General features: G+C 48.1%; 2 protein-coding genes across 7 annotated transcripts; one reads left to right on the top strand and one right to left on the bottom strand.

Annotated features, from left to right (window-relative positions):
• Positions 1-89: 89 nt before the first annotated feature.
• ago4 (argonaute RISC component 4) lies at positions 90-11757 on the bottom strand. Of its 6 annotated transcripts, none has more exons than XM_084696270.1 (20): positions 11597-11757; positions 9738-9773; positions 8130-8301; positions 7921-8041; positions 6679-6860; positions 6057-6193; positions 5758-5910; positions 5416-5503; positions 5055-5202; positions 4742-4861; positions 4342-4503; positions 2898-3046; positions 2555-2739; positions 2227-2386; positions 1899-2091; positions 1599-1721; positions 1309-1443; positions 1108-1209; positions 783-982; positions 90-625 (listed from the first exon to the last, which is right to left on the bottom strand). In XM_084696270.1, the coding sequence occupies exons 1-20, from the start codon at positions 11613-11615 to the stop codon at positions 517-519; spliced, it is 2694 nt and encodes an 897-aa protein (XP_084552396.1). In that variant the 5' UTR covers positions 11616-11757; the 3' UTR covers positions 90-516. The 6 variants fall into 6 exon arrangements, with proteins under 6 accessions (XP_084552396.1, XP_084552397.1, XP_084552398.1 ...); XM_084696271.1 differs by having other exon boundaries at positions 2898-3031; XM_084696272.1 differs by having other exon boundaries at positions 5776-5910.
• A 1012-nt stretch (positions 11758-12769) lies between these two features.
• clspn (claspin) lies at positions 12770-22662 on the top strand. Its single transcript, XM_084696885.1, has 24 exons — positions 12770-13030; positions 13715-13832; positions 14069-14448; positions 14604-14741; positions 15197-15262; positions 15587-15659; positions 15849-15951; positions 16061-16593; positions 16747-16926; positions 17086-17243; positions 17572-17756; positions 17959-18011; positions 18168-18355; positions 18494-18968; positions 19053-19113; positions 19229-19313; positions 19384-19511; positions 19689-19850; positions 20025-20146; positions 20255-20382; positions 20475-20616; positions 20702-20778; positions 21135-21293; positions 21933-22662. Exons 1-24 carry the CDS (start codon positions 13010-13012, stop codon positions 22050-22052), a joined length of 3855 nt encoding a protein of 1284 aa, XP_084553011.1. The 5' UTR covers positions 12770-13009; the 3' UTR covers positions 22053-22662.
• The last annotated feature ends 964 nt before the right edge of the window (positions 22663-23626 follow it).

The following is a 23626-nucleotide window of genomic DNA, read 5'->3' as shown; positions in this document are numbered from 1 at the left end:
ATCCTCATGCAGTGCCCCAACAACCCAACCCAAGACCTTGTGACAGATTTCGCCCCAAAAGGGCTTTGAGGTAAAGTAGAGAGTCCTGCTTAGCTGGGAGAGCTAAAGAGCTGCCCTGGCGGTTAGCGCCAGTCCGCCCTGCGCTCAGTGTATATTACAAAAACAAACAAAAATAGACATTCAAAACCAAAATAAATGATCGATAACTCAATAGAAATGGCTCAACTGTGTAAGTGTGGGGATTTTACTCTGCGCAGTGGAGACCCAGGCGGGTCCTGTACTGCATGCTTTTGCTGGTAGAAGGCGACTTGATTGTGGGAACGCCAAACGTCGTTTGTTTCCCACCCCCGAGTGGGAAATGGGGAGGACAACGAGGCCGAATTCCACTGGCTTCTAGTCGCTCAGGTGCAGATCAAGACGCAAGGAAGAGAGAGAAAGAGAGACTGGCAAAAAAAAGAGACAGAGAGAGAGAGAGAGAGGATAGAGAGGAAGTTGCGCTGTCCCTGCTGGTGTGGTTCAAGCGAAGTACATGGTGTGCTGGGTGTCATAGTGAATCTGGACAGCCTTGGCCAGGGCCTGGGGATCCCGGCCGTTACTCTGCCCTGACACATGGCTGCCCTCCGCACTGGAGGGGGGAGAGAAAGAGAGGGGATGGTTTTAAACTCAGTCGACACCAGGAAACAGACACCAAAATGAACGACCCTACCATGTCATTACATTCCCATGTGTTGGAGGTGGGGATCTGAAAACGTTCCCTCCGAGACCTCGTCTCGGCCGCTTACCTGTCGTGGTCCTTGTCCACTAGGTGGTAGCGGGCGCGGAAGGCCACCAGGCGGGCGTAGTAGGCTGGCGCCGGGATGGAGACGGAGCGCGTGCAGCGGACGTAGGTGTGGCACAGCTGGTAGGTGAGCAGCTGGAGCTCGTCTGCCGTGAAGCAGTTGTCGTCCCACAGGACGTGGTAGTGGGAGGGCCGACTGGTGCCCTGGGTGGGGGGGAGAGAGATTAACAATTTCATGACTGCCACATGTTTGAAATCAGTCATCTGTAACCGGTGTGCATGTGCCCACACACTGTGTGTGTTTGTGAATGTGTGCGGCCTGCACTCACCTGGATCCCAGCATGGCTGCACAGGTAGAAGTCAAACTCAGAGGGGTGTGTGATGGTGCTGTCCACTGTGGTGCCGGCCGGAACGTTGCCACTCTTGCCCACCTGCAGGGGGCGATAGATGTTCAGACCCGCTCTTACAACAAAAACAACATGAGCCTTGGACTAGTAGCCATTTGAGACCAATGGGACACCAGTACTTACTCTCTCAGCCTTGTCGGAGCAGAAGAGGCGGGTGTGGTGGCGTTTCTGCACCACGATGTAGGTGATGCCCGGTCTGTAGTCCTCCTCCAGACTGATGCATGCCTTCCTGATGGCTATCAGCTCTGGCCACGCCACCTGGATACAGGCATTGAATCATAGTACAGCGTTCACCAACTGCTCAGCCAATGAAGCCAGATCAGGTGAATTCAAATGTAACAGTTCAATTCTCCAGCTGAAGAGCAGGGTAGTGGTAGTGCTCCCGCCAGGACTGAACCCTCGGGGTGGCCCACCTGTTTCATCTGGCCCTCCGACACTCCTCCTCGGTAGTAAATGATCCGTGTGGGCTTGAAGCGGGTGGACTTGTAGAACTGAATGAGCAGCTCTCTCACCATGTTGGTCAGGTCTTGGATCACCTGGTATGGACATGGAGACTGTCAACATGTGGGCGTGCACGCGTGCATGTTGACCCCTGGCCATGAGCCAGAGTGTGACGCATGTCTTAATTCCACCCCCCCCCCAATCAAAATAAAAATGATACCAATTAACTCCAAAGCCAATTAGATAATTAGCTAATCAACCAATCAACCTACTTCCTGACTGTAAAGCTGCTCCTGGGACAGGTCCTGGCGGGAGGTTTGTACCCGCACGGTGGCACAGTAGCGGCTGGGATGGCCATCCATGCTGCCCACCACCGCTGCGATGGATGGCTTCTTACCGTCACCCGCCGGGGGGTGGGTAACATCAGCGCCCAGGAAGATGACGGGCTGCTGGAACACGGAGGGCCTGAGGGAGGGGGGGGGGGGGGATGTGTGAAGGTGGATATAAAAGTGTAAGCTTAGCCTCTGTTGGTTCCTTCAAGATTCGTACAACTTGACCCGCCCCCCCGCAAAGAACTGATGGCCGGCCACTCCCCCTCACCTTTGATGGGGAACGAGGACGTTGTTGATGCCCCCCAGTTTGGCGTTGATCTTGAGGCAGAGGTTGGAGAGGGTCTGGGGGGAGGTCTTCACCACATTCTTCACCTGAACACACTGGGTGGCCATGCCCAGCAGAGTGTCTCCGACACGCTTCACCTCCGCTGGAGAAAGAAACACAGACAGAGGTCATGTTCAAATTCTTCATTTCTAATCATTTAAGTGATAATTAGTTGAAGCTGAAGTATGCAGTGGCTCGTCCTCGCCAAGTATCATAGAACCACAACAATGAAACTGATGAAAGCCAAGCAGAAACAGTCCTTTTCTCTTACCGTAGACAGGCGTTTTGCCAGGCAGGATGACCACAATGAGCTGTAGGCCAACATAGGACATCTTGAGGTGTTTGAACATGGGCTCCACGCTGTCTGCCCCCTGGGCGTACTTGCAGAAGCAGGGCTGGCCCTGGATGGGCATGCCAGCGTCCTTAGAGATCTTACGCAGCTGATCTGTGAAACTCCTTGGAGAGGGTGAGTGCGGGGGGGGGGGTTAAGAGAAACTTTAAAAGCCTTTTCTACACCATCGACATCTGGAGATCAAGTCACCATTCTTGAATCTTCAATACAAATATCTAAAAAAGAATGAAAGGACGTGGACAGCTAGGTTAGAGAGACTCACTTGAGCAGGTCTTCTCTGCACTGTTTCTGCGGGGCAAAGCAGGCCACAGCCCACACCTTGATCTCAATGCCGGCATAGAACTGCTTCCCTCTCATGTCCCACACGCCCTGGTTGGGCGTGGCCACGGTCTTATTCTGCGGAGAGAGTCCCTACACTCTTAGTGAACCCCCCGGTTGGACCAGCCGACACAGTAGATAATACCACACACACCCTCCTTGTACATCCCAATGCGTACGGTTCTGCTGTTCAAGACCGTATCACGTCATTTTGAGTAGGAACACATGATTTGAATCTTCAGGGGCCATTTTGACGGCCCGTGACTGTCAGGATGGCAATAAACATTCATCTTGAAGAATACGGCCTTTGTCTTCATTAACATTTAGTCATTTATCCAGAGCGACTTACAGTAAGGAACAAGTGCAGGGACATTCTCCCTGAGGCAAGTAGGGTGAAGTGCCTTACCGAAGGACCCAACGTCATTTGGCATGGCCGGGAATCGAACCAACAACCTTCTGATTAATAGACCAACTCCCTAACCACTCAGCCATCTGACTTTATCCATATATTAAAAGTATCATGCGTATGAATATATGATATACAGCATGAACACAGTGCAGGACGGCATATCTGAGATCGTATGTATTAAATAAGAAAACTAAAATGAGAGCTGCTTTTCTCCTGGGGCTGTAATTCACAAATACAGGCCTAGATCTCACAAAATGATTATCATCATGTGCACAGACGGCTTCCCCCCCCATTTCAGAGGACAACAATAATACTCCACTTCCCAGCATGCAAACACTCAAGATATACTTCTTTCAGATAATAAAAGTTCAAAAGATTCCTACATGGTGTTTATGTATACTTATGGTGACAGAGGATCCAATCATCTGTCCCAAACTGATCCCCAACCCCTCACCCATGAGCGAGTGCACATCCTAGGATTGGAAGAATCAGCATGGTTGCCAGTAGGGCATGAGGTGGTCAGCTTCACCCATGTTTAGGTCAGGGTCAGCTTCACCTATGCTTTAGATCAGGTGGGATTTTCTTAGGTCTATCCAATCACCTTTGGGCCTGTATTTATCGTGTGACTCAGATTAAGACTACTTATCTGGGATGAGGTCCGTTTAATTTAATTTGAAAAGATACAAGATCATTCCTAGTACACTCCTACGTTGAGACCCATGAGGAACACAGGTCCTGGTGTACTCTGGAGGGGGATTAGTGCTAGCTACGAGATGATTTGGCATTAAGGGGCTGAATCTTAAGAGTCTTTCAACGCTTACTCCTCTACTTTGCTTTATTCTTAAAAGACAAGGAAGGGTAATTGACTTAAAACTACTACAACACGAGGAACGAAGGAGGCTAAGAAAGGCTCTTAGCATTAAAAACAGACCACTAAAACACACGGCTTCCCTGCCTACCCAGCTCCCCTGGTACTCACCCTGCCACAGTCCCTTCCAGTGTCGGTGCTAACCCGGCCCCCATACTGCAGCATGGGCGCTGGGAGCACACGGCCGGTCACCTCGGTCATGTCGTTGTGGACCACGATTCCAAACTCCTTCAGGTAGGGGTCGGGACCACCCACCATGCTGTTGCTTTTGACCTGGGGGACAGGAGGACAGAGAGGGGGAGACGAGGACGAGGAGCAGGGAGAATGGTGGTTAGAGGTCGGATGGTTACAAATTATTATAAGAAAGAAAAAAAAAAATATATATATATATATATAGAGAGAGTATTCTAGACTGTTCATTTGTAGAAGGTTCTAAACACTAGGTTATTTATACTTTTTTCCAACCCATGTTGCAGTTACACAACTGCTTTTAGAGGCCACTCTCACTCACCAGTCGGCTGATTTCTTCCTGTCTGTCGGGAGCGGAGCGAGCGGTGGCTTTGATCATGGTGGACGTCTGGTTGTCTGTTAGTTTCTTGATGCAGCGCTGCCCTGCCACAATATTACAAACCTGGAAGAAAGGGACATTCGATGACTAATATGCCCCAGCTGTCATAATAAGGATACCTTTCCAAACATGTTAGATATGACGGTAACTGAGTTGCATTCTGGGCATGCATGTAGCCGTCTTGTGTATGTATGAGTGTGTCTATGTTGAAGTGCGCGTGTGTGTGTTCCTGCCCCACATCCCACCCCACCCTCACCTCCAGGGGCAGATAAGTGTGCTTCTGTTCCTGCCCTACTTGCAGACAGGGTAGGTGGGGGTATTTGAGCTGCAGACTGTACTTCTGCTTGAAGTACTGTGCTACAGTGCACTCCATGGCTTGGCCGTTCTCTAGCTGCAGAGGGAACCTGCACACGGGGGGGGGGGGGAAAGATGCCGTTCACCCCAAATACATGACTATATTGACAAGGCCCCAATCTTTAAAAGACAAACCTGCAGTATTGGTAACTACTTGTGGGTTTCTTCCAACAAGGTGTCCGTTTACATTTTAGGGCTGGTAGGTTAAATATTCAGTAGGCGTGTGAGGAATGGAAGTGGTTTAAAACAGAGATAAAACTTACGTTTGGTGGCTGGCAGGGCGACGTGTAACATTACACACACGGTATTTCCTCTTCATCTGGCCACAGTGTGTGACCTCTACTTTCAGACCTGCTCACACACACGCGTACGTACACACACACAGAAACAGAAAAATATTTCACAAAGGGGGTTGCAAACGGACATGGGGTTGGTACATACACATGAAACAGACATCTTATGCATTATGAATGAAAACTGCTGCACCAGAATCACTGTAACCATGCAGCATTTACTCATTGACAATCCATCCTTCACTAAGTAGTGTGTGCATGTGCATGTGTATGTGTGTCTGTGTAGAAGCATGGCTTAAACATTGGTCTGACCTGCAGGTCCCCACCCACCTCGGATCTCCTTGGTGAACTTGACGCGTTGGGAGTCGGTGAGTGGCTTGGTCTGCTCGTTGATGTTTTGGATATCCAGGACCTCGCACATGAACTCTATGACTGGCTGGGCTCGGTAAAACGCTGTGGCTGAAACTGGAGGGAGGAGGTGGAAAAGAGCATGCATGTCACCACCACACATCAGCCAATCGTTATTGACCATCACTAGCATTCACAACACATGGCTATGGGAATGCCTCCAAACCCGTTTGCATCCTCACAAACACACGAGCTCGTCTTACCATCAATGTTGAGCATCATGTTCCACATGGCAGGACGGACGGACTGGTGGAAGCCGAACCACACCTCCCGGCCTCCGCCCAGGGGGTGGTAGTAGCCCTCTGGGGGGGAGAAGAAGGAGCGGCCCACTGGGGTGTACCTGGAGGGAGAGAGACGTGCCGGGGACCCAAGTTAGACAACACAGCCTCTCAGAGCAGGTGTCCAAATGTACCGAGCAGAACTCCAATACATCACTGGCTGACTAACTTCTGGGCCTGATCCAATTAACGATTCAGGTCTGAATTCTGAAGCTGTATTGTCCATTGGTCACTCAACTAAGCCTTCTGGTGTTTGTGTGAGCAACACACTGCTGGCTGGCTCTTCTATGCCGGCTTCATGGCCATTTAGCAATTCCACTGGTGCATTTAACTGCCAGCTCAAATGAGAGCTCAACAAAAAAAGTCACCCTGTCTGCATATGAAAGCCAGGCAGTGAACAACATTGAGGACGCCTTGCATTTGAGGATTCACATCACTGCTTAGGGCTCGTTCCGTAAACAGATCACTGATGGAGCATGTATATTCCAGCTATGCATAAAATTGAGATGTCTGTTTGGTGAAACCTCCCGGGCACGTGTGTTTTTACCTCATGGAAGGCAGGTGGCGTGTGATGACGTCCAGGGCCTGCACGGAGTCCTCAGGGACCTCGTTCAGGTGTCCAGACAGGGCATCCAAGAGCATCTGCAGGCTCACCACTGACACCCACTGCAGAGACACTTTGAACGTCTGGTCCTTCCCCTCCCCAGGGAGGGTCACTTCCAGGTCCACCTGGGGAAGAGAGAGAGAGGAAGGGAGGGAGAGAGAGGAAGACAGGATGTCCTGATGTCAGATGAAAGTGGTTCTTTCTTAGAGATTTTTTTTTTTTTTTACATACAAACTAGTTTCCCCAAACTAGGACAGGATTTCAAGTGTGAAATTGGTTCCTCCTTCAGGGCTTTACGCCAACTTTTTTTTGCTGGAGCACATGTGCCCCCAAGTGAAAAAATGTAGGGGCAGTTTCTGTTTAAACATTGCATCATTATTAGACTATTGAATGAAATACACAAAATTGACCAGAAACAGGATTGGTTATTTATTTATTCATTCAGTTTTGATCTTTTTCCAGCTGACAGCAACTTTTCAGCACATTTAGAGGCATTCAACACTTGCACTGCCTCAATACCGATCCGAATGAGGTCATCTGTGGTGGATGGGTTCAAACTACTCTAATGGGAAATTGAGTTTTTATGTTGTATTTGCACCGGTGTTCATGTGGGGTCGCTCTTGGTTTTCAGCATGGCTTGCGATAGGACAGAAGGGGGCTCCAGTTGGAGGGTTGATTTTGTTGATGGAAGCATTGTCTAAGTTTCTGTTGTTGAACTCGTGTTTATTTGGGTATGTGTAGTGTTAGACGTTAGTTTGCTTAGTTTGATTGTTCACACTGACTGTGAAGATCAGCTCGATCGCTAGCCAGGCTGTTACAGCACAGGACAGATGCAGTAGGCTATCGCAAGACGCAGCCTATGAGGTTTATTCGAGTCACGATTAGTAGTTGAAATCTCTCAAAAACAGAGGAATAGACGTTTCCCGTTGCAAATAATGGTTTGAGCACTTTCGGGTTCCATCCTCTCTTTTCACGTAACTTACAGCTGCAATAGGTTAAAATCATAGAACATGTAGGTCTATGGTTAAAACTCGCTCGCACCCGTGCGCCCAAATACTTTTCCATGCTCGCACACCTATATTTTTACTCGCATATGCAAGTAAAATGGGCGCACTGTAGAGCCCTGTCCTTGTGTTGATGTAGTGTTGAGTCAATGGTGTGTGAGCGCTGGAGCTGTGTGCTCACCCTGTCTCTCCCTATGGGCAGGGGGTGAGCCGTGTACATGTTCCTCTTCCCATCATAGCCCGGCTGGCGGTCTCCAAAGATCTGCATCTTGAAGTGCCGTACCATGGTGTCCACCACCTCCCTGTGGAGGGCCAGAGAAGTATTGGTGAGAGACACTTCAATTTTAACTTTTGAACAAGCGAGCTTATGCCAGCCAGGTACCCTCTTACCGGTTGACCCTCCGAGGGCGTTTCTCAGGCTTGATGTCGATATCGTAGTGGTAGACATCAATCTTGGGAATCTGCACCTGGAAGTGGTTGGCCAGGAGGCGGATGGGCTTCCCCACCGTGCCCATTCCGGGTCGACGGGGAGGCTGGAAGAGGGAGGTGGGGGCAGGGGGGCCTGCAACAGTGATAGAAACATCCGTTAAGTTTAGGCCAAAAGAGTGGATGAGAAACAGAATTTTTTTTTGCTGTTGTAACATTTTTTTTTTTTTTTTTTTTATAACCAGTGGCTAAACTCGCTAGATGAGGAAATCAATAAAAGATAAGAGATTTTAATACAAATAAATCTGATGGTTATCTGTCCAATCACACTGCACCGCCTTACCGCGTTAATTTAGAGGCCTCTATCATTTTGCCCAGTGACCCACAAAGGGTCAAGGGGGCAAGCAAAACAATGACCCTCAATTACCCGCCTCTCCACCCCTAACTCCACCCACGAGTATATTGGGGTGCACCCAGACAAAGACCAGTATGAAGGAGACAGACAGCAGCAGGACCCGATACAGCGAGTGGGAGGGGGGGGGCAGAGGAGACACTGGGATTACCATTACACACACACACTCTTACAGCTACTATGCCCCACCCCATCTTTACAATAATCCACTGATATCAATGATCTCTACAGTATTTTATATATTTGTTTTCTACATACACCCTCTCGTTCTGTCTCTCAGGAACCTTGGAAGTCACTGATAAAGTAGAGACCTATCCTGTCTGTTAACTGACAAGCTACTACTTGGGGAACATTAGCAAACATAGATTTAAATTACACCAACAAAAAAAAGTACCCTGGCACATTTATTTAAGATATTGTAGAAACTAAGAGAAGGGAAGTCCTTGGCGCTTCGTGATGACAGGGTAAATGATGGAAGGAGGGGGGGGGGATGCACACTGCTTTTGTCAACTGACAAGGGGGCTGCGGGGGTCCTGAACCCGATGCACCAACACGCTCCAGTTAGCAAACGACGTGCAAAAAGAAGGACAACCGGGACCCTCCCTGCTTCTTAAAAACATGTTCCTCGCTTGCCCTCATCCACCCCTTGACAACCCAACCCCCACCGCCCCTTGTTCTCACCCCCTGTGAAGTACAACGACAGGACCTATGACAACAGCCCGGGGGGGCCCCCGCGAGCGTTTACACATGTATGAGTTACAGGTTGAGTTTGGGAGACTCAACTCACAAGGAGCACAGTGAGGTTTGGTCACCCACTTTCACCAAAAACAGAGTGGGGAGGGTTCCAAATATAGCTCTCTCAGCTGCTACACTAGTAAGGTGGTGAGCGACTGAGTGGAGAGACGCAGAGAGAGAGAGAGAGAGAGAGCAACGAAGAGGGAGAGATAGAGAGAAGAGTGTAAGTGTGTGTCACCATATGAAATGCCAGGACCCCTCCCTTTCCCACAAACCAGCACGTACCCCTCCTCCTCCTCCTCTCCAACCCCCATTGAGGGGGTTTAGGGTGTCCAACTGGTACCTCTCAACTTGAGGTTAAAAAAGATGACATGCAACCCCACCCAGGTAAATCTGTGGCCCCCATTGACCCACTGTCTACTCACCCTCTTGTTCTTCTGAAATGGGCTGTGTCCATTCCCCTACATGACATAACATAAAACCCATTTTTATTTTCTACCAAGACATCTGTGTCAGGCATCAAAGAAGGCCAAAGAACGTTACAAATTAACTGGGCAACTTTAGCGCCTCGAATGGACACACAAAATACATTGTCGATGTCCCCAGATAGGGGAAATTCAATTTTGGCCATTTAAATTAGTTTGGTGAGAAATGGCCAAGAGGATTTGGCAGTTTCATGAAGAACCAGAACCTGCCATAAAAAACAAGGATGCTACATTATTTAAGGCCTTTGTAGGTTGTTAAAATTGGCTTTTTCAACTCAGTCACAAATGAGGCTAGATGTTGTCAAAGAAAGCATTTTACTTGTTTTCAAAAAGGAAGTGCACTCAATTAGTAGAGGATTTGAGGTTGTGGTATGCACACAGAGCTGTGGCCAATTCCGCTAGTCGCCACAATACATTGTATATTTTATTCATTATCAGATGCTTAATCCATAGCAACGCACAATTAGTGCATTGACCATTAATATATGAACTGATGTAAAACCTCCTGGCAGTTGAGATGTGGATTTCACCTAAGCATGTGTTATAAGGTCAAGTTTGTTTCTATCTGTTGGAGGGGGAGAGAGAACTGCTATTGGCTGCCATAGCTTGTGTACAATGGCATGATTTGGGGGATTAAGCTGAAGAGAAGATGGAATGGGGGATTAGTCAATTATGACATTGAGACATGAGACTGGGTGATAGTCACCTGTAAATCACCTGGATTACAAAACCAATCAATGGCTGATTGTACTGATGTTGAGTACAATATACTGCCAAAGCACATTTTAATGTAATTCGCATTGCAAGTTTTTTTTTTTTTTTTTTATGTCTGCAAATTGTGTCACTCGCTTTGCCAGAAAAAGCTCTGATGTAGAGTTGAATATCTTAACTGCATCAGTGTAATTATTTCTAAAATATATATATGTTTAAATGCTTTTGTCTTTATATCGATTGCGGATGGACGCATCAGCTGTAGGTTGCAAGACAGATCGATAAAAATACATTACATTCAAAGGCCAGGCCAAGCTCCATTCTGTGCATGCACGAGCGCGTGTTGTCTTTTCTACTTCACAAGCAAAGCAACAAGGAAACAGTGGCGCGTAAAAATAATAGGTTAACACTGGAACAGTGATGGTTTGGTGTTCATCAGTCAAAACACAAGTTGTTTGCTGTCAAAAAAATAAAATGTGACGTTTGTGCAGCTATATTTTTTTCATAGCCTGTTCGCTAGTTAACGCTACATCGCTAGGATAGGGAAGCGAGCTCTCGAATGTCCGTAGACGAGTCAGTTAGCTTGCAACGTTAGCAGCTACAGACTTCCACGTTATTTCATTGTATATGTTTATGAGGTATACGACTTGATCATTTGTATCGGTGGCACTAATTCAATAAGAAATATACTTTTCTGATATAAAAGAAACCCATCGATAACGGAGTATAACAGACGTGATCAGCGTAAACACACGACACGGAAGAAACGTCCTGGTTAAATCCCCCACACAATGCCGTCCAACCCTCTCAGCACGAGCACGGACACTAGAAAGAAAACAAAACTGTAAAAATGAACCAATTTGATGACCCTTGTTTGTTTTTTCACGTAGCATACGCGTATTACACGGTACAATTACGGACACAATAATGTCTTAATTATATTAATGTGTCAAACGGACTGGGCCCTGATATGATCGTTTGTTTTTCTGTGTCGTCGAGGCCTAGCAGGTTACAACCACGGCCCCCAGTAAAGCAATGCATTTGCGCATACACACTCCCAACACGGGCTGTTTGTTTCATCCTCTTACCGGGTCCGAGCGCTTCCATGGCCGAGGGCTCTCTCTCCGTCTCTGTCCCGGCCTGGCGGCTCCGTACCGACACTGAAATTGGGGGCGGTATCTCGAAGCTTAGAGTGGCTAATTTAAGAAAGGGAATATATGCTTCGCTGTCCGGCTGTCTTGAGGATGCGTTGTCTTCTGAGTGATTTAAGGCAGATCCTGGGGATTTGTAAGTGAGCATGCGCGGGGAGGCGCAATTAAAGCGACAGACCAGTGTAATTCCATTGCTCATGATGGCCCCAACTTCAAGTTGAAACAGTATGCAATAGTAGAAAATAATTTGAAGCTACGTCAAGTAAGAGCACATATGTGTATTTAGAGAATTGGTGTGCAAAGTTACCATGTCGGAAACATGAACAATGACATTATTCATACGCTACAAATAAGTGTAGGCCTAATGCATGCTAAATGGCTTGGCAATATGTCAAAAAGAATGCAAACAAATGTATTAATGTTTCTTATTGTCTTTGTCGCGGTGAGCTGATGGGCAGATTATAACAGTTGGGCATAAATAGGAGACTACACCTTTAATTCCGTTGCGCCTGCGTAACCAGACATGACAGCAGTGACAAAATGCACTCATTCCACCTCCTTGACTTTCCCATACATATGACAAAGCCATATACACAGTACACAAAAGAAACCCTATATTTCTAGCTATGTTATCTTGATGTCGGTGAAAATGGCGGTCTGTGACTTTTAAGTAGTATAAGCCAATTAAAGATCTACTGGCACCACTACATGGATTTTTAGAACAAATACATGCAGATATATGCACCTATCTGTCAATGGTTACGACATTTGATAGTTATCTGTACTAACAATTACTTTCTGTGGCAGTGGTAATAGATGCTGATAAACTTAAAACATTACATTTTAGATTTTTACAATGTTGTTAATGTTAACATTTTAAGTAAGTTAAACAATGTCTGTGATATCAGGGGATGGTATTAGAAAACATATTACTGAAAATTCACAAAAAACGCAATAGTTTTCTGAATGACAAATAATTCATCGAAAGCACTTGCTGTCGATTGTGTGTCATGTGAATAGACCAATCAAATGTTGTTACTTTATTTGAAGGCGGATTCTATTTAGCTTTTCAATCCAATAGAAAACCAGAACTAAACTGACTGACGTTGGGAAGGATGTACCATCTGTGTCAGCGCGCGAATTATCAAAATTCCTTTCTGTGTTCTTCTGACACTGTTTTAGAAGGAGCGGGAGGCAAATAAACCAATCGATAGTTATTTTAATAAACAGAAATATTACCATAACATACGTTTTTACGCATGTTATGTTTGGGAAGATTTAAGCCAACACGTCCTTGTCTCACGGTTTAAGAAATATTTCGTTCTGCGTGTTCAAATCAGGCGGTCGAAGATGAGTCTCGTCTCCCAACCTGTAAGTTGTGCTAGCTTGCTAATCAAAGTTAATGTACGTGTGTATCAATGTATTTAAAACTATTAATTAAACATTCTACAACAGTCTCTTCCATAAACAGTACTGTGAAATGTTGATTGGACTTGCAAGTTAGCCTGACTTAGTCTTGGAGTACTCTTTGATTAGAACAGGCGGGAGGCTAAGCTTGCGGCATCATTTTAATGCTACACAGCACAGCACAGCACAGCTGGTTGTTGATTGTGTTGGTCCATTATTGAACGTATGTATTTAAGCACAGTGAGATGTTAAATGTCCTCAATTGTTGGCTAGGTTAACGTCAAGAATAACACCGCAGGTTGGTTAATATTGAAATAATTAGGAGCTAGGTTTGCGAGTGCCGCGCTAGCCAGCTAGCTAACAAAGTTCATTGTGTGTAGGCGCCACCATTTGGCAACCTAAACAACCAGCCAACCAGACACTTTACAAGCAACTACAGTTTTACTAGCAATCAACAAGAGCCAAACAAATATAAGCCTTGGTTGAAACAAGCTGACTGAACATTTGATTCTAGTTGTCGTTGTCTGTTTAGTCTCGTCCTTCCAAACCATAGCAGCCTCGTAACAGGTTATCAATATCTAAACCCTAGCTAAACATAGTTACTCATGATGCTCCATTGAAATACTTGTTTTTTTCCCCCCCCAACAGGCTGAGGATCTCCCAGCGGTAGGCCCAATCGCAGAGAGCGACTCAGACAGTGGAATGGGCTCCCCAGTGGAGGAGATGATGGTGAAAGAAATGACTGAAAATATCAATGCTCTCCAAGGTGAAGGCACATGACAATAGAGTGCATTCTAAACGAAATACAGTTGAATAATGATATGTCAATTATGTTTTTAACCCCTAGCTGACTGTCAATGCAGTACTTGGAAGTTAGTTTACTGAATATGTAATGATGTGCATGTTCACTGCTGGCTAACTTAATCTATCTGCAATTTGTTATTGGTATGACCTTGTTACAGACTTTATATGTATACCATTTCCCAAATGCATTTTTCTCAGATTCAGATGATGAGGTCACCATAAAGCGACGGCCTCACTGTCGGAAGGCGCTAAGAGACAGTGACAGCGAGGAGGAGGAGCACGGAGTCGGGATGGTCGACGCTCTCATCCTATCAGCATCCAGTGGAGAAGACGTGCATCCTGGGGAGGAAGAGGAGGAGGAAAAAGGGGTCAAGAAAGGAGAGGTTAAGAGCAAGAGGATATCCCGGGCCCCTGTGGACAGTGATGAGAGCGAACTAGAACAAGAGAGTAAGGAGGAAACACCAAAGAGGGTGTTGAAAAAGAAAGGGAAGAAGAGAGAGAAGAGTGAGCGACACAAAGCAAAGAAAGAGAAGCACAGCAAGGCTGTTGAGCTTCTGAAGAAAAAAGAGAAAGCCGAGGTGAGTCCGCAACATGAAATGCTGGTCAAATAAATTGTTCAATACCAACCCAGTTGTTTGTAGATACAATATATTTCTTGTTCGAAAGCACACAGAGTTCCACTGATGTACCAGCTTTGAAAGGTTTGTGTGGACTCACCTCGTTCTGTTTGCAGGAGGCCCCCATGCCCCGGGTGCTTAACGACAGCGGCTGTCTCCTTGGAGACCCTGACCTGTTTGACACGGGTCTGGAGGAGGAAGAGTCTCTGGATGCCATCAGAGCAGCGGTGAAGCAGAAGGTCAAAAAGCACAAGGTGAGTAGCGGCTTGTAGTTGAAGGTAAAGATGTTTAGTAGGGAAGGAAGGGTGGTTGTTGGGGAGTTAGTATTCAAATAGGACCATGATGGTTGAACACCTGATTTTCTCATTAATGTTTCTGACAACATATTAAAATAATCTATCAAGCATTGCATAGTCAGTCGGTGAGGAAGTTAAGAAAGCTTTATTACTTGCGGCCGGCCCACAAGGAGACAAAACATTCCCACGCCTTGTCTGGTTCTCAAGTCTCCATGTAAGACTATTTAAACATATTGGTGAGAAGTCCCCTCCTCTGCTAATCAATGTGATCGATCCCAGAGGTGAAGTGCGCATCGGTCATGTGGGGGAGGGTTCTTTGCTGACAAGAAATGCTAAGCACCAGTATTATACCAGAAAATAACATTACATCCTAAATTCCTCCGACGTGATTACATCTTTTTACCTTTCCTCAGGAAGCTCATCTGGATGATGAACCAGAGAGTGGGGATGAAAAGGATGAACCCAAACCACATAGACAGGTATGGCAAACCTATCTTTTTAAACTTGCAACTTCTTTTTACTTCTTTTCTTACCGCATATCCAGATGAATGTATACATTCGGGGGTCAGATGGCTGAGCGGGTAGGGAATCGGCCTCTTAATTAGAAGGTTGCTGACTCAATTCCCGGCCATGCCAAATTACGTTGTGTCCTTGGGCAAGGCACTTCACCCTACTTGCCTCAGGGAGAATGTCCCTGTACTTACTGTAAGTCGCTCTGGATAAGAGCGTTTGCTAAATGACTAAATGTAAATCCGACTTCAAGCTAATGCTATCGTCCTGCCCCCTGTGTTTGGTGCTCTCAGGAGAGAAAGGCAGCCAGAGCCAGCAGGGAGGCCATAATGCTGCTCCACAGTGAGACCCAACGTCTAGTCAGAGGTTAGTCGTGTCATCTCCCCCTTCAAGTGAGACCCTTCAGTATTACAAGATTGAGGCCTGTTGAGTGTACAGTTGTTTTTTGTTTTTTGCCATTTCACAAATGTGTATATATCGTACATAATTCACTGTGTCCTGTTCCTAGTTTAGTCATATGTGTGTGAGACATGCCTGTGCTCTCCTTCCTGGCAGAGTCGTCCCTGGGACTGCCCTACCACATGCCCGAGCCCAAGAGCCTCGACCAGTTCTTCAAGAGGAGAGCCCGGCCAGAAGGACCCGCCATGGCCCTGCTGAGGTAAACACACACGCTCTCTCAAGTTGATCCCTATCACAAACTGCTAGTGTACAAATTCAACTCTTCAAACTGCTCAAAACAAGACATGAACCTCTTTTGTATTTCTCAGATCTACCAAGTACCAGGATATGATACTGGAAACCACCCCAGTCCCTCCACCTTCCAACCCACCCAATGAGCCTCTACATGACCCTGCAGAGGAAAACGCCGCCCCCTCCTTCACCCAGGTCCAGACCCTACCTCAGCCGTCTGCCACCTCCTCCCCACAGCAGGAGCACCATCCAAGGACAAGCGAGCCTGAGACGGGGGCCCCTGTCCTGGAAGTGGCGGAGATGACCAAGACATCCGAGGTGGATAATACCAAGCCTGAATCCACAGAGACGGAGGCTGGGCTTCCAGAGCCAGACCAGGTGGAAGCATCTCGTTCCCCAGCCAGGCTGGTGGAGACCGGGGCTGGGGATGTGGCGATGCCTGCTGCTGGTGCCAGTGTGGAGGCTGTAGCTCAAGGTCACCACAAGTCCAGGAAGGACCGACTGGCCAGGCTGAAGGAGCTGGGGCTGGACCCCCCACCCATCCCCAAACTGTGTGCAGACGAGGGGGCCTTTGTTAACCTGCTGGAGCCCCCACAGCCGGTCAACCCAGGTAAGACTGAGAGCAGCCTTTATAAGGAAGTATTTGGATTGGAACAATCAGGAAAACATCCCAACCACAATTGGGAAATTGAACAGTGGGAACAATTTTATTTCGACGAGTACACCCTGTTCCTCAATGGTGGCTCTGTGTGTCCTCGTCCAGGTGTTGAGGCGTTGAAGGAGCGCTATTTCCGACACGTGCATCCTGTGGTTCGGCCCAAGGGAGAGCGCACCGTGCAGGTTGGTCTCATCCGCAAAGACAGCACCCCCGCTGGCCAGGAGGAGCTGCGCTCGGATTCTGTCAGTGTCACCATCAAAGAGGAGGAGGAAGAGGCTGGGAAGGGTGCGTTCGATACAGGGCCAAATGCCCCATAGGTTCATCAAACGGGTGGACACGGCTAACTTACGGAGGCTACCCTGATTGGATGATCAGAGGCACTAGACTAGTCAGGTTTGATGGAGCTGTTATCCTAAGCCCAGTCTCTCCTGCTTGTGTGTGCAGGTGAGAAGCTGGTGAATCTGCAGTCTCGGCTGTGGAAGGCCATGGCCGTGAGAAGGCAGGAAGAGCGCGCTCGCAAAGCCGCCCTCCATCGCCTAGACAACGAGGACTGCGGCGAGGATGAGGAGGAGGAAGAGATGACCGAGTCTGAGGGCGAAGAGGTAAGGGAGCGACTTTATAACTTTGTCAAGTCGTGCATGTATAAGGCACAGCAGACGCTTTAGGATCAGAAGTACATCGTACTAACAGTATGTCAGTGGTAAGAGTCAAGGAACCGTCTGTTTACGTGCCACATTGCAAAGTAACCGCATCTCAGCTACCAGGCACGGTGATCAAAAAGAATACAGTACAACCATAACATCTCAATTACATTCGCTAGGTAATTAAGGCATGCTGAAGAAAAAAAAAGAAGAAGAATACTACAGAGCAATATCTCAATATGGAGGTGTTTTGTCGTGTGGGATGCTGCAGCTTCTTTCCTCTGTTCAGGGTGTGGATGAGCTGCTAGCGGGTGATGATGGTGAGGAGGAGCAGCGGCATGAAGATGAAGAGGGCGGGGTCAGGGGGGGGAGAAGCCCCTCCCCGGGACTGAAAGGCCACTCCCCTTTCCCCGACCTGCACAACATGGACGGAACCCTCATGCTGTTCGCCGGCAGCTCCTGCTCTCGTACCGGGTTAGTGTGTGTGAGTGTGTATGAGCGAGAGAGAGAGAGAAAGCGAGAGCTGTATGCAAGTTGTAGGTTTAGCAATATGATTATACCATAATGCCTCGCACATCTTTCAAAGGAACACGTCTTGCATCTAGAACGTTCAGAAAGTGGGGCCTGTGATGAGCTGGTGGTTATTAATGTTGACCTGTGTTTCCTCTGATCCCAGGGATGGTGTAAGGAGGATGGGGTCTGGAGGTCAGGAGAGCGACACCAAGACGGGTCAGTAGACGGGCCTGGATCTGCACTTTGAGCCTTTCTGGAAGAACGTCCCAAACCCACCTCAGATAGAAACTGATCCATGTCGAGAATCTCTGCCTTGCCAGCCGACAGCTTTTTGAATTGGTTCCTCATCCGTGTCTCTGTCGCCCCTTCCAGAGGAGGACGACTCTCTGTCTCTGGCCAAGGACAACAGCCACAACAGCAGCTTTGAGCTGGCCAGCTCCATGCTTCCGTCCTACCAGCCAGTCAGCCGGGCCACGGCCCGAGGCGTCTCCGGCTACGCCACCTTCCGCTCCCCTTCGCCTTGCCTCTTCAGACCCAGCTTCCTAGGCTCCGCCTCCAAGGTGAGCAGAACGCCAGTCTGCCAGCCCCAGACTAATCCAAATGTTTGCAGTCTGTTTGTACAAATGTTGACACGTGTCTAATTGACTCAAACCCTAACCCACTGCACCTCCCCCACCACCACCACCTTTCCCCCCCAGAGTTCAAGCAAGCTGTCTGAGCCCTCCCTGTCCATGCCCGTGGAGGACTCCCAGGACCTGTACGCGCCCCCGTCCCCCGGCGAGTCGTGCCCCCAGGGCCACTTCTCCCTGGAGGAGGACACCCAGTCCCAGCTGCTGGACGCCGACGGCTTCCTCAACGTAGGGCCTCGGCACGGCGCGCCGCGCTCACACAAGCGCCAGCTCCTGCTGGACAGCCTGGACGAGAACGCCATGGACGCCAACATGGGCGAGCTGCTGGGCCTGTGCTCCGGGGGGTTCGGGGGGGGCAGTGGGAGGGCGGCGCTGGGGGAGGCGTCCCAGGAGAACGAGCTGCTGGGCCTGTGTTCAGGGGCCTTCCCCACACAAGCTGGGGACGAAGAGCTGGAGGAGATGAGGAAAGGAGCAGGGGAGGAGGAGATGGATAGAGAAATGGATCAACTGTTAGGGCTGTGCTCTGGGAGGTTTAACAGTCCAGGTGAGTGTGTGTGTGTGTAAACGCCCACGTCTGATTGACATAGGCAAAACGTGGTTGTGTTGACATATTTTCCTCCTTGTCCAGGTGTGTCCCCGTTCAGACCTGTCTCCAGTCCTGCCAAGCTCACCTTTACAGCCGAGGACAGGTACTTAAACACAGTCCACAAACATGGAATTCGGCACTTGATTTTGTCAAATATAGCCACGGCTTAAACATATTTTCTACATAATTTTTTAAAATGTATTTATATCATGTTTTAGTGAGAAGAAGCTTGTGGAGGAGGAGGAAGAGGAGGAAGATTGTGAGTTTCATCTGCTGTCTGATATGGAGAGCCAGAGTGAGCAGGTAAGACAGGTGCGGTGTGGGGGGGGGGGGTAGAATATCCTTGAACACCAGGTAACCCGTTTTCCTTCAGGAGGACAGCGAGGAGGAGGAGGGTGAGGAGAAAGGAGAGGGTGAGGAGAACGAGGATGGGGAGAACGAGGTGGAGGAGGAAGAGAGACAGGCTGTGTTTGCACCTCACAGAGTCAAAAAGAAGAAAATGTAAGTGAAACTGGAATTTTGACGGCAGGCACTGTGCACTTCTGGTCTGTTTGGTTTTTGGCTGTTTTCCAATGTGCATTTATTTGCATGTCGCTTTGGAGAAAAGGGTTTTGAAAAGTAGCTGAAAGGCCACTGTGGTGACACTTGGTTGTCCCCCCCCCCCTCTCTCCTCCCCAGTCGCATGGCAGAGTTTGTTGACTCTGAGGCGGAGCTGTCCGGCAGCGACGTGGGCAGTGACGACGAGGACGCTGACGGAGGGAGCGAGTACGAGGAGGAGGAGCTGCTGGACGAGCTGCCCTCTGACGAGGAGCTCCAAGACCAGGTCAACAAGATCCACATGTGAGTACCCACCCACCACACCCATGCTACTCACTTTACAACTGAGAAACACAATGTTGACTTACTGACTCGTTCTGTATCAGAATGTTTTGAGTATGGGCTCCACCGGTGGGATGGTAGGGGGCGCAGAGTTGTGCCTCCCCACAAGACATTAAGCCCCTCCTCCCCCTACAGGAAGCAGGTTCTTGATGATGACAAGCGGCGCCTGAGGCTCTACCAGGAGCGTTACCTTGCCGACGGCGACCTGCATTCAGACGGCCCCGGCCGAGCGCGCCGCTTCCGCTGGAAAAACATTGGTTAGTGTGTGTGTGGTTGTGTGTGCGTGCGTGTGTGTCTGCGCGCGCGCATGTTCCAAACGTGTTGAAAAGCTGAATGCTGACCTCTCTGGGTGTCTCCTGTTCCAGATGAGGGTTTTGACTTGAGCGGGATGGGAGAGGAGGGAGAGGAAGAGGAGGATGAGGACGATGTGGACCAGGGAGAGCTGCAGAGGAGGAAGGAGAGGGCGGAGAGAGAGCAGTGGCTGAGAGAGCAGGTGTGTGTGTGTGTGTGTGTGTGTGTGCGCCTGTATGTGTGCGTATTTAGCATAAGAGTGAATCCCTCACTAATCTCTATCCACTTTAACAGTCCAAGGTCAAGAAAGGAAGGGCAGCCTTTGATGCTCATAACGATGAAGAGGACAACGAGGAGGAGGAGGAGATGGGAGAGGAGGACAGCCAGTTCATGAAGGTGGCTAAAAAGCTGACAGCCAAAAAACTACAGAAGAAAGGTGAGCATTGGTGTAGAACATGTAGTGTCTCCCATGAGGACTTGATCCTTTATCTCTCTCTAATCACCCCTCCATCGTGTTCCAGACACGCCTGTGGTCCCTCAGGCTGAGAAGAGTGCTCTGCTGTTGAATCCGTTCCAGAGGCCCTCCCAGCCCGCCCTGGTCAGTAGCCCTTCTCACGGCACAGTCTCCACGCAAACGCCCTCCATTCGCTCTGCGTCGAAAAAGCTCAGATTTCCTTCTCAGAAATGAATTGGCCTTCTCATCCGGGTGATTCTTATTTCAAGGCTGGAACTAACCTGGGTCATGGGTCTGTGTATGCTACAGCACCCCCAAGACCGTGACTCTGCAGCCATGACCAAGCAAAATGACACATCCAGATCGAAAAGCGTTTGACCGTAAACCCTCCTGGCCTGTGCACCTCTAGATAAGAGCTGTGTTAGTATCAGCGTCACCGTAACATGGTCTGTTACGTGACCCTTGACACCCCCCCTCCGCCCCCCTGTTGTCCATCCCAGGTGAGGAGGGGTTCGCTGCTGAGCCAGCCCCGCTCTGTGCTCCAGAAACTGGCTTCCATCTCCGAGGGGAACCCCATGGCCCCCCGCAGCACCAGGGGCTTCCTCTTCCAGACGCTGTCCCCCGAGAAGGAGGCCAGCTCTGACGCACCCAAGAAACAGGTGAGACACTGAGAACCAGCTAATAACTCAGCCATTAGTCCCTGAATAATGAGAAGAAAAATAAGGGCCTGGAAGCGCTGCCATTTTCTTTTCGCTGTTGGACAACAACTAGCCTAAATATAGCCTGTGCCGCGTATGTCATGTGATGACATACAGTGCAGAGGAGCAGAAACGCTCGGTGACCGGCATGGGAAATGTGCTTCTAGTGGAAACGCCATTGCGTCCAAATTAAAACTTTGTGTAGCTTCGTAGCCAGTGTGTCCCTGCCGTAAGGTGGTTCTACATGTAGGAGCATTTCAGAGACCGTAAGGCACCGTTAGGCCACTAGGTGGTGCCAAAGATCCAGTACAGTCTCTTTGTCAGAGGCTCCATTTGGTGAGCTGCTCCAGTCAGCCTTTTGTTTTTCATCTTAATCGTCTTTCTGATTTTGATCTTCATAATACAAGGCAAATTTGTATGTGTTTAGTAAATGCATTTATAGCTTTTAATCGGATAGCCAAATTATTACTCTGAACTGATGACAGGATTGCACACTTTTTCAGACAGATCCATTAAAATAACTTGGGATTTTTGTGAACAGTCTTTGACACGCATGTAGTTTTTAAAGGTCTTGTCTGGGTCTTGTCTCCCTCACCCCAGGTGAAGAAGCGAGGGCCAGTAGAGAACCTGACCCCGGCACCCAAGCGTCCCTGCAGAGGGATCCCAGCCCTGCAGCAGACCAAACCTCCCAGGAGCATCTTCTCCTTCCTGGAGAACTAGGCTTCTTTGCTCTGACACACACACACACACACACACACACACACACACACAGGTGCCAATAACTACTGCTGGATCATCTTTCACTCACACACTAGTATACCACACTCTGTCACAAACAGGCAATGTCCAGTGTGTATTCATTCATCATATCTGTTGAGTTCAAAATTTGACGTTCATTCCCAGGCATCATCGGTTGTTTGTTTTTACCTCAAATTGAATATTTGATTTCCACATCCTGGAAATGTTTCATCATGTAAATAGAATTGTTGAGATTGGTTTTATACAGTGTGTATATATATATATATATATATATAATTGATTTTGAACGTATTTGTAAATTAAAGTGTATTTTAAGATTTTATTTCTTTTTTATTATTATTTCTTTTAAGGCTACAGAGCAAACCGATGTAGCCTTGTGATCGTTTTTCGCTCCCATCTTGAATCAGGGATAATTGCCTAGATTAGCCTAAAGGATTTTATTCCACTACCCAATTTGAGTTCACTTATCCAGAGTAGGACTTGGACCCTTTTGTTACTAAAGCTACTTGATAAGATTTCTCTGTGCTCCTTTGGGTTCTTTCTCCATAGAAGAATAAAATAATATGGTTGAGGTTCTAATAAGCTTTCCTTAAGCTAATCTGGTATTATTCCCTTGATTTGTTATACCAGCCCTGAGATTTGGCTGTGGGTACTAAAAATGTAGTCCTCAGATCACATTAATTTAAGCCCAATTATTGCAGTATTAGTTTATAGCGCCCTTGATTTTGGACTTGACCACCAACCTGTGGGAGCCTGTTCTGTTCTTGGTACACAGTAAGAAGCTTGCACCTTCTGACAACTACCTGGCGCATGACTCTCCACTCCTTGGTTATCATTTATAATTGCTGTTTAGACTAATGCATTGATAAGTGGCAAATAATAGTGGCTCGTTAGGGATACTTGTAATGACCCCTTTTATCTCCCCATCTCATTAAGCTGAGGTGATTAGGAGCAGGTCCCGGGGTTACCAGGGGCACCAGGCCTCATTATACTTCATTAGGAGGCAGGGACCAGGGCTGGAATGAACCCCATGGTTAGCCTTCTCTAGCTTTAGGCACCGACACACACACACTGACTTAATCCTTGCTTTGTTTATTCAATCATAACATTCCCCAACTCCCAATTCACTCTCTACCCACCCCCCATGCACTTGAAAGGAAGCGTGAAGGTTACGCATTTCGGCAATGGACTGACCACAAAATATCTAGAGGACAAACGCTATTTTTTTATTCCAACGATAGGAGGCTAGAATAATTGAACATGGATACATGAACTCTTGTGCTTCTTTATAATACACCCGAAGGGAGAGTGTGTGTGAGAGAAAGGCATAAGAAGGGTATTTGTTTTTTTATTTAGCATGTCTGGGCTGATTTGACTGTTGCTGAGAGAGAAGGGCTTGAGGTCTACTTTAGTTTTCTTTACAGTGCATGCCGCTATGCATCTCTGCGTGGTGGCTTGACAGTGTAGCCATGGGTTAGCTGCCCTCAGCCACTGTCACAGTTAGACCTGGTGCAGGGTGAGACGTGAAGCTGAAC

This window comes from Hypomesus nipponensis, chromosome 4, assembly GCF_054491055.1.
Source record: "Hypomesus nipponensis isolate SF chromosome 4, ASM5449105v1, whole genome shotgun sequence".
In the NCBI taxonomy this organism is placed as follows: Eukaryota; Metazoa; Chordata; class Actinopteri; order Osmeriformes; family Osmeridae; genus Hypomesus; species Hypomesus nipponensis.
The sequence above is the reverse complement of the archived record's forward strand: the minus strand, read 5'-3'. Positions and strand labels throughout refer to the sequence as shown.

What these genes read in the sequence shown, in the direction of transcription:
- ago4 (XM_084696270.1), bottom strand. An exon ending in AGGTGGGTGGGGACCTGCAG is followed by an intron (nt 5,504 to 5,757) that starts GTCAGACCAATG and finishes GTGTGTGAGCAG; the next exon opens with GTCTGAAAGTAGAGGTCACA. An exon ending in ACACTTATCTGCCCCTGGAG is followed by an intron (nt 4,862 to 5,054) that starts GTGAGGGTGGGG and finishes CCTTTCTTCCAG; the next exon opens with GTTTGTAATATTGTGGCAGG.
- clspn (XM_084696885.1), top strand. Translation starts at nt 13,010, where the DNA reads ATGAGTCTCGTCTCCCAACCT. An exon ending in TCCTAGGCTCCGCCTCCAAG is followed by an intron (nt 18,356 to 18,493) that starts GTGAGCAGAACG and finishes TTTCCCCCCCAG; the next exon opens with AGTTCAAGCAAGCTGTCTGA. An exon ending in TGGAGAGCCAGAGTGAGCAG is followed by an intron (nt 19,314 to 19,383) that starts GTAAGACAGGTG and finishes GTTTTCCTTCAG; the next exon opens with GAGGACAGCGAGGAGGAGGA.